At 42.4% G+C, this 12,675-nt stretch overlaps 1 protein-coding gene across 1 annotated transcript; it reads left to right on the top strand.

The window, feature by feature from the left end:
- The first annotated feature begins 214 nt into the window (after positions 1-214).
- Positions 215-12,675, top strand: LOC311040458 (uncharacterized protein). Its single transcript, XM_084050761.1, has 11 exons — positions 215-349; positions 3,397-3,542; positions 3,646-3,727; positions 4,158-4,293; positions 4,795-4,997; positions 5,436-5,572; positions 7,219-7,360; positions 7,858-8,130; positions 8,268-9,420; positions 9,617-9,904; positions 11,240-12,675. The coding sequence occupies exons 1-11, from the start codon at positions 218-220 to the stop codon at positions 12,565-12,567; spliced, it is 4,020 nt and encodes a 1,339-aa protein (XP_083906887.1). The 5' UTR covers positions 215-217; the 3' UTR covers positions 12,568-12,675.

The raw sequence follows: 12,675 nt of genomic DNA, 5'->3' as shown, positions 1-12,675 counted from the left end.
AGTATCATTGGCAACAACACCTGTGAATTTCTTCACATTATGACTGCTGTGCATAGAACCTGAATTCAAGTTAGTTGCTCTGTTTATGTGAACAGTAGGCACTACGCACAATGAAGATGGCCAGTAGATGGCGTCATTGTAACGACTAGGAAGTACAAACGCCGTGCATGAAACCAAAACAGAAAGTCACTGAATCCCGAGTCTACGAGTAGTAACTATGGCGGAGGAGGGAGACATTGCGCTCGACTTAAAGGGCTTCGAAGAACAGTTACAAAGTTTATTTAAAAATGCTTGCTCGAGTCACGAGCTGCAGGTGGACGGTAAAACCGTCTGCTCTGAATTCCGCAAGGTAAGACAGTCCAGAGACACTTGTTTAATTCGTTAGAATTAAAACCCTGTGGAGGAGAACACATGCAGGTCAGGGTTGCCAGGTCCGCTTATTATAAGCGACATTGGGCTTGTTTTTCTGTTAAGTTGCTTGTAAATACTGGTGGGTTGCGTTTTTTTGGGGCTTGTTTCTGAAGTGTCAGTTGCTTATTTGGGCTTGTTTCCTAATGTTGTTTAAACCCGTGGTTATTAAACGTTTTCATGGCAAAGACCCCCAAATTAATGATGATGTATCGTATTTGTCCACACGGACCCCCCATCTGATTTTCTTTTTTTTTAAAATAGCAGATGGACAAGCTTTGTAGATCTTATTATATTTGGAGGAGTACATGTAGATCTGTAGATCAAATGGCTGATAAATACAGATTAAAGTGCTCATTTGGCCTAATAAGTCGCTTCTTTTGGGCTTGTTTTCATAGACTTGTTCGCTTATTTCTCTCCCAAAATCTGGCAAAACTGAATGCAGGACAGCTCTTCAGGTTCCCCTCCCCCTCAGATCAATAAGTTGGCTAACGCCTCTAGTTTAAACAGCAAGTTTGAGGCAACACTAATGTCCTCAAACAAGTCTTCAGCTTGTTTCAGCTGATTTTTGCTGATTAGCTGATGTCGTGCGAATCAACTGATATGATATTTCTTGTGCATATTATGTTCAGTGGTGCAAAGTAACTATGTACATGTACTCAAGTAGCTCCAATCGGAACCTCACCCTCCGCTGTATAGCTCCGAGATGAGGTTCCATGTTTATCTCTGCCGTATGGTTGAAAAATGTCCGCACATTTTCCACTTTACATGTTTCTTACCTCTTTCTGCACATCGTATCCAAAAAGTAAAGGTTTTCTGAAATGCTCACAGATGTTTGAAATTTTAACAAACCATAAAATCTATCCAACGAGTTGAAAAAAGCACTTTATTCGCCTCTCTCCTCCGCCGGTTACATGTTTTTAAGACATTGCGCAAGAGTTGCGCCCATAGAGATAACATTACTGATTGCCCTACTGGTCAAATGTTGAATTGCATCTTCGAATGCATAATATTATTGAACCGGCTGAGGAGAGAAGCGATTTAAACACTTTTTTTCAACTCGTTGGATGTATTTTATGGTGAGTTAAAATTTCAAACATCTGTGATCATTTCAGAATACGTTTACTTTTTGGATACGATGTGCAGAAAGGGGTAAGAAACATGTAAAGTGGAAAATGTGCGGACATTTTTCAACCATACGGCACCGCTCCACGTAGGACCTCATCTCGGAGCTACATAGCGGAGGGAGAGGTACTAAATTGGGCTAGTACTCAAGTACTGTACTTGAATCTTGAGCACAATTGTTAGATATTTTTTTTACTTCACTTACTGGAGTATTTATAATTTTCAGTACTTTAACTTCTACTCCACTGATCTGAGAGGCAAATATTGTACTTTTACGCCACTACAATTATTTGAAAACTTTAGTTACTTTGTATTATTATTACGAAATGTCCATTCACCACTTTTTATTTTGTTTTTGTATTATTTTTTAACTACTTTAGCCCTATAGGCCTATTAGCCTTAGATCGAGACTATCGTAGATGTATTCGACGAGAGTCTTAAAGACTGTCACCAGGAAAGCCCGTATTTCTTCAAACATGTTCAAATGCAAAATAGAAGGTGCTTACCCGCTTGCTCCAAATGTTAACTAGGTGTCCGGGGTATTAGTGCAATGTATTAGTCCAAATTCTTCAATAAAGAAGTGTTTTTTAATCCCGTCTGTGGCCGATTCTGTCGGAAGTTCAATGGGCTGTAGTGACGGCCGGGGCGCATCCGGTTAAAGCCGGAATTACTTTCAATGTAAACAGGAAAGAAACGAGGGGAAACAAATGGCGTTCGGCCACAGACGGGATTAAAACACTTCTTTATTGAAACATATGGACTAATACATTGCACAGATACCCCGGACACCTAGTTAACATTTGGGGCAAGCGGGTAAGAACCTTATATTTTGCATTTGTACATGTTTGGAGAAATATACGGACTTTACTGGTGACATTCCAGGGCAAACGTGTGTGGGGGTCGTAGACTCGTAGATACGAAAGTAAAAGTCAGACTCTATAAAATACATCGACGACGATAGTCTTGATCTAGGCTAGCCAGAAATGGCCGAGATGTATATAGGGCTAGGCTAGCCCTATATACATCTCGGCCATTTCAAAATATGCATCGTGAGCTTGTAGATCTGCTATTTTCAAAAGATTTTTTATATATTTTATACATTTGAAAACGGTTGAAATGGGACATTCTGCAGAATGAGTACTTTCTGCTTTTGATACTGTAAGTACATTTTGACACCAATACCTTTGTACTTTTACTGAAGTAAATTCAGAATTCCAGACTTTTACTTGTAACTGAATATTTCTACATTGCAGAATTAATACTTTTACTTTAGTAAAAAAAAAACATTTATCTTTTTAAATGGCAGATCTACAAGCTCACAGGATCAGGATTTTGATGCTATATTATCTAATGTAGCTGGGGACCCCCTGGAACCCCCTCAAGGACCCCTGGGGGTCATCGGGCCCTACTTTGAGAACCAGTGTATTATTGAATGTGTCACTGTGCCATGCTAATGTTGGGCTGGTTCTCTTAGCATTTGTACCATTAAGTAGTTTCTGGGCAACAATGATATACATTCATTGATAATAAATAATAATATTGATAATAATTAATAATAATAAACATGTAGTGGATTAAATGTTAACTTTTTTGATTGCCGAGTGAATATTAACTAGTAGTCGTGCTAATTACTGTTAAGCTGGCAACAAGACATCAAAGTCATCAAAGTTTCCATTATTGAGGTATTTGATGACACTAATGTTATCTCCATTCTCTAGCATGCATTATGTAAATACTAAATACACAATTATGCTGACTTCAACTTCCTCTTGGTCTGCTATAATGGGTTTAATGGATATAGATGGAAGCTGTTCCCCAAACTCTTATTCATTTTTTAGGTTTCTCTCCCCCACTTCTCTCTAGCTGGTGGAGGAGTACACATGTCACTGGCAGACTCCACTGCCTCAACTCAGGATCCTTGAGCTTGCTCTTTGCTATTTTGATCAAGAATCTTACTCGTTTCCAGCAGGCTGTGATGATGTGCTCTCCATGCTCAGCAGTCTGGCATTGTAAGTAACCCTGGTGGAGACCTTTGTTAGGACTGTTGGAAAACGGGATGCAATTTTTTTGCCCAAAGAGTAACTAATTTATAGGATTTCTGTTCCCTCACAGGAGTGTGTTTGAGCTCTTGCTGTTCTTTGACAAGAATGACTTCAATCAGGATCCCCTGAAACACTTCACTGTTACATTCCAGGTGAGGCTTCAAACCATTTTCTGATGTAGCTTAATTATGCATTTCTTTGAAGGGCATTTAAGCTTGAATGCAGCACCACTACACTATATTTATCCACATAGCAGTGCTTTTCAAAGTGTGAGGCATGCATTTCAAACATGTGTGAAGAATAAAGATGAAACAGGATTCATATTTTTAGTGGCACAAGGCCGATGCCCATTGAGGACGATGACGCATGCCACTCTAATTGTAATCTCATAAGAGGGTGCGGTTGTCTGAGCTTCATGTGAATGGAGGCCTGCAGTCTCTGAAAAGCCCTGATATAGAGTAAAAGGGTGCGTTTATACATTATGATAGTCCATCCCTTTCTCCCCTGCTGTCTTTCAGCAGAGGAGAAAGCAGGGATTTTCTAAGTGTGAGGCTGCAATTTATTCTCTTTTTCCCCACTCAGGAAAGTCATATGTCCCTTGCAAGGCATCAGAATGTTCACTTGCTCCAGGTGAGCAATTGTTTACAAGATGACGGGCCATGGGCGAACTCCACTCTGCAGGCCATCCTCACACAGTCCACATTACCTCATACTGAAGGTTTGTAACAGTGAAAACAATACATTTTTACAAATTGGCTCTACAGGAGTCTAGCCGTCAAGAAGGTCTGTGTCCAGAGCTGAACGCTTAAAAATTATTAATGCAGGACCGATCTGTGACAATTTTGAATTTTATTTTTTATTATATTTGGAGGAGGAGGAGACTGTTCAATTGTTTTCCTTACAAATCCTGCTTATCAGTGTTTGCACTGCGTGGACAGCTACCTCATTCCGCAAGGGGATAGAATACTGACAACCAGAGCTGGGATCAAATCTGGAGCCTTGTAATTACAAGGCTCCAGATCCAGCTCCAGCAAGGCACCTCCTGTGCCTTTGCTGTGAAGTTCTGTTATTCCTGCACCATGTGTGGTGTTATGTCTCATAGATGTGTGTTAGCTTTCAATGTATCCGCACTATGTGATCAAGACCAATTCCAGTATAATTTAAGCGACTTCATGACGTTACTAAATAGACTTTCTCCTCCTGTTTGACTCTTCCACAGTGGACAGATATATCAGCTCCCAGCTGCCGGTGTTGTTGGAGCTGCGGGTACGCTACCTGTTGACCTGTGAGAGGGTCAGCGAGGCCATGGCCCTGGCCAAGTGCTGCTCTAAGCATCCCACGGCAGGGCAACATCACTTCTTCCTCCAGGTGTACCTCACCTGGCTTCACAAAACCTCCCAGCATGACCTTCTGAACAAAGAGGTGAGTGACCGTGTTGTATAGAGATGATGTGTACACTGCACGTGTGATGTGTATGAGGGAGGACTGTATAACGATATTGATTTGAAAGTCAAAGTTGTACATTTTGGGAATGTTTTTAATTATAGTATAGAGAGATTGGAAATTGACCAATGGCTTTTTGCATGTGTGTCAATGACCGTCAATCACACACTTATTAAATAACTGGCCCTATTACTAACACACTCCCAATGGTTTAAACTGTAGAATAGTACTAGTTAAGAGTATTTTTAAGCACTTGTGCATCTTTGCAGGACAGCGTAGAAAGATGTGCAACACAGCAGGAATTGAACCAGAGACCTAGAATACTGGAGCAATTGCACATTATCCAGTTGGCTACTGGTGTGCCCTCAATGGGACTTGAATGATGTAATGGCACTGGTTTCTCATCCTTTCTTTCAGGTGGCTAATCTTAGTGGCAAAGATGCTCTTCACATCATCTGTAATATGGAGAGCGAAGAAAAGGATGAATCACTACTGGCCCTCACCAGAGCCTTCCTCTCCCAGGAGCTCCGAAGAGGAGACATGGACCACTTGTGGTAGGTTTTACTGTCAATAGAAATCCACAAATGATACAAGGGCCAGTCACACCGGCATGTATGACCGCGGTATTCACACCAAATTATATTCATTTGAATGGCATCATTGTGATCAGTGGTCTCAGTTCAGCAGCCATCCCTGTTTGGCATATAAATGATTGGTTGAGTGGCCAGACTGAGAAGTGCTCGGAGGACTTTAATTATATTGCTACTAATTTGACTTTTCTTATGTCTATCTTAGTACATGCGTCATACATAGTCTAACCCATTGAGACCTGAAGCCGATTCTACATGTCTCCTAAATCCCAACAGTTTTCTGAAAAACGTATGTTTCTATATCAGTGGTGCTCAATCTTTTTCATGTCAAGGACCCCCAAAATTATATGTATTTGGCCGCGGACCCCAATCAAAATATTTTGTTCCAGGGACCCCCAGAAGCAAAGATTTGAGTTAAAAATGTTCGCTTTAAAAATATATATATTCAAAGATTTGCACACATTTTCACAAATTTTCAAAAATAGCAGATCTACAAGCTCGTAGCGCGGCACTCGGTGCCGCGCTATGAGCTTGTATATCTGCTATTTTTGAATAGCCCAAAGTGTAAAATAATGCTTTTTAGCTCAAATCTAAAAGTGACACAGTTCCAGGTCTTAATGGTCTAATATAACTGTACACAATAGGAATATTTATCATCTTTTTTTTTGTAACTTATTTTTTATTGTTTTCCAGTTAGAACATTCAACAGTCAAATAAACAAGTATAAGATTGACACATAGACAGAGAAATAAAATGAAATGAAAATAAATAAAGTAAAAACAAAACAAAAAAAAAAACATACAAAAAATTGTGTTGAGGTGGGCGTTATAATACAAAGATTAACCTATTTATGGATTACAGTATATATATATATATATATTTTTTTTTAACAACAATCAGTCAATGAATTACATTTCTCATCAAACAGTAAGAAGTCCATTTCTTCCATTTTTTCGCATATTGTTCCGCTCTCAGCCTAAGAGAGAAGGTCAGACTCTCCATAGAGTCTATCTCATTGACAACTGTAATCCAGTCTTCCTTGGTCGGTGGTGCGGCCTGTAGCCATTTCCGGGTGATGGCTTTCTTACAGGCAACCAAAATGATGTTATACAGATATAAGTCCTGGCTCATGAGTTCAGCAGGGATTTTCCCCAGATAAGCTGTAACAAAAGAACAATCAATTTCTATTCCAAAAATGTCTCTAATTTCTTTGATGACCTCTTGCCAAAAGGGTTGAATTAAAGGACAGTCCCAAAAAATGTGGAAATGATCTGCCATCACTTTACCACAATGCCTCCAACATTGACCCTGTCCTTGACAACCCCGAAAATGGCTTTTCAATTTTGGGGTGATAAAGTAACGTATAGTATTCTTCCAGGCGAATTCCCGCCAAGCCCTTGAGTTAGTTGTCCTTGTTTGACCTTCCCAAATATCATTCCAATCCTCCTCAGATATCTCCAGGCCCGATTCTTTCTCCCATTTCTGTCTGACTTTAGTAGTCGAGTGGATTTTAGAGGTTTGTAATCTGTTATAGGTTTGTGATATGAGGTGTTTACTATCCTTATTTTTGGGAATATTTATCATCTTAATTGTCTTAAATTGTCCTACAGTGACCTTGTCTTCATATGGAGCAAACTACATATGCGGTTGCAAACCTCCAAACAAGTTTTACTTGAGGAAAGCCATGAGCTGATGCTGTCTGCCACCAATGTCAATTCAATCTTCCCGTTCATCAGAGTCATTCTGGAAGAGGTGAGATATACAATAACGTTTTTTTTTTCATGTACGTTTTTTGTGAAGACTTGCTCTTGAACTTAATAACATCATGAAACTGAATAGTACTGGTGTAGTATCATGTATGTTTGTAGTATCCTCTATGTCTCATTTATTATTTTTTTTCTCTTTTATTTATTTTTTATTTCATAGCAATTGGTGCCCATGGCCCAATTTTTATTTTAAAATGTCTGAGGCAGACTGGGAAAATGCCAACAGTAAATCAATAGTTTAGCAATAATGAAGGTGGAATATTTTCATTAGATAATACTTTTTGTTTGTGGCTTTTCTGCCTTTATCTGCCTATATTGATAGTGTACAGTAGATAGAGACGAAATGGGGAGAGAGACAGGGAGTGACACGCAGCAAAGGTTGTTGGGATCGGGACATGCCGGCCAGCGATCGGGGCCTAGATATCACTTTTAATAGAATTCAGTGTTCATTTTCAACTCTCATTTTGTCAATATTTACTGTAGTTGGGCAAAGATGGCCTCCAGTTCTGTGTGGAGCTGTGCACCATGGCCCTTCAGTCCTGTGATGTCTGCACCAAGTCCCTGATATACAAGACCATCGCTGGCCTATTTCCCAATGACCTGGAGATGTGCAGAGCCTGTGCTCTGCAGGGCTTCTTCCTGGAGCACACTGTGGAGGCTTACAAGATGGTCTTCCAGCTCTACACACAGCCTGACCAGGAGTACCATGCAGAGGACAGCCTTGTCAGCAACCAAGTTCGCTTCGAGTTGCTCCAGGTGGATAAGTCTTATACAATAGTATTCTTTTTTTTGTGTCATATATTTTGTTTGTTTGTGTCAATGTCTCTGTTTTGTGTGAAACAATCAATGGTCGACAATGTTCACATCTTTTGTTTTACTGCCTCTTTCTGTAGGTCCTGAAGAAGGGCTTGCACTTTGACCCTGAGTTCTGTAACCTTATGGCTCTGCGAGACAACTGTAAGAATCTGATGAGTGAGACGGTGGAGAGCGCTGCCCTAGAAGAGATCATGGAGTGGGTCCCTGACCACTGCATCAAAGAGCCCGATATACATTTAAGCACCCATTCAAGCAACTTCCACCAAAGAACAAAAGTGGCACCCCAGGCAGTGGCAAAGAAGCGCCAATTTAAAGACTGCAAGAATCACAAGACAACCAAACAGGCTACGACCAGCACTGATGGAGCTGCAGTTTCAACTGTTGACCATGCTGTGAAGACGAAAGGGAAACAAGGCTCACGTGCTGTGAATGAAACTCCATTAGACTCTTTATGGAAGTCCTTTTGGCAGCTAGACAAAATGTATCACAGTCTTATTCCACGTTTCTTAGAAAAGAAGCCCCCAAGACGGAAGATAAGGAAGCCACGGTGGCTCATGGAGTACTTGGAAACCCCTGAGGATTTAGATGAGGCTTCCTCTTCCCTTCCGGCTGCGAAGCCGCAGCGGCTCATGGAGAAGTCAGAAATCCATGAGGATTTAGATGAGGCTTCCACTTCACTTCTGGCTAAAATGAAGCCGGCAGTGGTGGTCCTTTCCAAACTCCCACAAATAAACAAGGTTTCCACTTCACTTCTGGTTAAAATGAAGCCGGCAGTGGTGGTCCTTTCAAAACTCCCACAAACACACAAGGCTTCCACTTTGCGTCTGGTGAATGAAACTGGCAGCGGTGGTCCTTCTCAAACACCGCCGGCAGAGGTGGTAATTCCAAAACTCCCACAAACACACAATGCTTCCACTTTGCAGCTGGTGAATGAAACTGGCAGCGGTGGTCCATCCCAAACACCGCCGGCAGAGATGGTAATTCCCAAACACAGCTCTAAGGTTGCTCCCTTGTCACTGGTGCAGCAATGCAGTAGCGAAGAGGAAGAGGAGGAGGAGGAAGAAGAAGAAGAAGAAGAAGAGGAGAAGGACTGTGTTGATGGTTCTGACATGTGGTGGGACCCAAAAGATGGCAGCAGCAGCGACTCTGACCAGGATTCGGAGCCCAGCAGCGATTCTGAGCCGGAGTACAACCAATCCAAGACACTGACACCACAAGCAAACTCTAATGGTAAATAACCAGGGAATGGCATATCAACCGTCGCCATAACTAGGCAATAATCTAACATATAGTAAATACAGTTTGTTTATATTGATTATTTTGGTTACAGGAATATTTGGGCCTGTCCTTTTCTGTCTTTCCTTTCTGTCTGTCTCCCTCTGCCTAAATTTCTGTTGCTCTTTCTTTGCCTCCCCCATCATCTTAGGTCTGAAGTCTGCAGCCCTAGAACTGATGGCGAGAGAGAAGATGGAGAGGGAGAGAGAAGGGGAGAGGCAAATTATGAGGAGAGACGGGAGAGAAGAGGAGAGGCAACTTATGAGGAGAGACGGGATTAGTCAGGGGAGAGACTCCTCCCCTCATCCAGGTGAGGAAGTGGAGGAGGACGATGAGGAGTGTCTGTTTGGCAATCCTACACTGCTCCTGAAGTCTGCAGCCGCAGAACTTATGAGGAGAGACGGGACTGGTCAGGAGAGAGACTCCTCCCCTCATCCAGGTGAGGAAGTGGAGGACGATGAGGAGTGTCCGTTTTGCAATCCTACACTGCTACAGTAGTAAGTAGTAGTACTACTGCACTTAATGGCAGTGGTTCCATTGGATCAATGGAACTAACATAGTATACTTTATTAAACGGTTTCACAATTGAAAACTCACTTTTCAGTGTTTTAAAGAAGAAACACCATGACTTTTTTTTATTGATCTATAAATATAAAGAAAACATCACATGGATGCAACTGGGACGTATCATCAGTGTTGTAGCCTGGGGTCATAGGGTGTTTCGGGTCTCGCAACATACAGTACACCCTCGCCCAGGTGACCCAGCCGGGGTTGATCAAGCCCCGACTTACGTCCCAGTAGCTACCCACGGTCAGTCCTATAGGGAAAGACAGGGCCACTCAGTCTGCTTCTCCGGAACTACTCTGCCGGGACTCGGGGAGGCTCTGGCATGTGGAGGACTAGGCTCTGTGATTTGTCTCCTGGCCGGGCTCCTCCTTCGTCTCACCGTCCTGGTGGAGCGCTGCACCACCCGATCTAAACATTTCCTTCTGGCGTGATGGTTCCTTGGGCCGTGGTGGTACTGCAGGCTCCACTTGCGGCTTGCTTGAATGGCCCTCCTAAAGGCCTCACCGTGGGTTTGTTGGGCTTCTTCCTCACGGAAGACACAGGCTGGGGCGCTAACCCATACTATTATCATTAAGATCTTAGTGTTTTGCCAATTATTTGGGGGCCCACTTGCAATATCCTCAAGGCCTGTTCGCCATGGGTTGAGAACCACTGCTTAATAGTGATTAAACTGCTACCATAATAGTACTACTGTATGTAATATTGTCTACTATTATATAGATTATTATTGTTTTAAGTGTAGCATAATCTTTTCTCCCTGCATTTTGACCTTATACTACACACAATGATATACTATGTACACACAATAGTTTGAAAACTAGTTCAACACAGTTTGAACAAAGCTGGAAACGTCTTGCATTCCCAGCTGTTCGCTCAATACATGAAGGCTGCCTTATTATCTTATATCTTATATCTTGTGCACATATCGACCGATAGTTTAGCCAATAGACTATGGAGAAGCCAGGGGTAAATGCTTCACTCCAAATGTCCTGCTGCATGTGCTCCAATTTTGATATCAAACTTGTCATTATGTGACTTAAGTCCATATTTTAATATTTTTCCAATCATTATGCTTAACAGGGAAGCCATAGTGCACCTACAAAGGGGACTTGTTGGACATATGATGGAGTTTCTAGTTGTCTGGACACCATTCTCACCTGCCTCTCCCCTTCTCTCTCTCTCCCTCTCTGTCTTCTCTCGCTATCAGGAGTGACGTCCCAAACTTCACAGACTCTGGTCTTCTCCTGTCCTGATCCTAAGTGTCTATTTGCCTTCACATCTGAGGCCTTCCTCCAGAGACACGTGAAGTGGCGCCACAAGGACATCCTCTGCCAATGGAATGGACAGCTCCCCTCAGTTGTCTGTCAGCAAATCACCAGCACTGCTTTCGTAGACTTCGTTACTCCCTTTTCTGTTGGAACATTGGGCGACGAGTCCCCTCCATCTACCCCGGTCCCTGGCGACCATCCTTGTATCAGCTCTGCAACTGACCAGAAAGAAGAAGACATGGACCAACCAATACCTTACAGTCATCAAGTGTTTACCAAAACTTTAACTCAGCCAGAGGAAGTAAAGATGGATCATCTGATTCACACAGAAAAGAAACGCCACAACTGTGAATTGTGTGACATGAGTTTCAACAGGTTAGATGGTCTGACAAATCACCAAGCTTTCCACACCGGACTAAAACTTTTCCGCTGTGAAGAGTGTGGCAAGAGATTCGGTAATGCACAGCGTCTGAAGAGACACCAGCGTTGCCATACTGGCCTACCTTTCCACTGTAAACTGTGTAAAAAGCGTTTTAGCCATTTATATCATCTGAAGGAACATCTGCCCGTCCACACTGGTGAAAAGCCTTTATTCTGTGCATATTGTGACATGTGTTTCGTTCGGCCCGGCAGTCTGAAGCAACACATGCAAGTCCACACCAGAGAAAAACCTTTCCACTGTGAAGTGTGTGGCAAGAATTTCCGTCGAAAAGATACCCTGAGGAAACACCTTCGTGTCCACACTGGAGAAAAACCATTCGAATGTAAAGAGTGTGGCAAGTGTTTCGGTGACAGGCGTTATCTGAAGAATCACGAGCGCTGCCACGTGTTTGACAACATGAACCCTAGCGTCCCCAATTATGGGCATGGCATAACAGACGAACATTCGCAGGAAATGGCAGAGCTACAAGCTCACGGAGCATGGGAACATGATGCATTGGTGGATATGTGGGTTGGTGAGATGTGTGGGATTAGTGACCATGGCCAAGATTATGCCCATGATGCATTGGTGGATGGTGAGATTACTGACCATGGCACAGATTATGCCCATGATGCATTGGTGGATGGTGATATTGGTGTCCATGGCACATATTATGACCATGATGCATTGGTGGATGGTGATATTAGTGTCCATGGCACATATTATGACCATGATGCATCGGTGGATGGTGAGATTAATGACCATGGCACAGATGATGCTCATAATGCATTGGTGGATGATGAGATAATTGAGATTAGTGACCATGACACAGATGATGCCTTGTGAGCTTGTAGAGTGGTAGTTTTCAGCTAAGAGATGTGGTGTAGAGGGGTAAAAAGTCGAAGGCGAAGTACAGGACCACGGTCAGTGGATAATCATTCCTGAGAGTCAAAA

Source organism: Gymnoscopelus microlampas (assembly GCF_963454915.1).
Source record: "Gymnoscopelus microlampas genome assembly, chromosome: 24".
NCBI classification, from domain to species: Eukaryota; Metazoa; Chordata; class Actinopteri; order Myctophiformes; family Myctophidae; genus Gymnoscopelus; species Gymnoscopelus microlampas.
The sequence above is the reverse complement of the archived record's forward strand: the minus strand, read 5'-3'. Positions and strand labels throughout refer to the sequence as shown.

Coding starts and splice junctions, on each gene's coding strand:
- LOC311040458 (XM_084050761.1), top strand. CDS start 218: ATGGCGGAGGAGGGAGACATTGCGCTCGACTTAAAGGGCTTCGAAGAA. Junction 3,728..4,157: donor ACTTCACTGTTACATTCCAG/GTGAGGCTTCAA, acceptor TTCCCCACTCAG/GAAAGTCATATGTCCCTTGC. Junction 5,573..7,218: donor GGAGACATGGACCACTTGTG/GTAGGTTTTACT, acceptor ATTGTCCTACAG/TGACCTTGTCTTCATATGGA.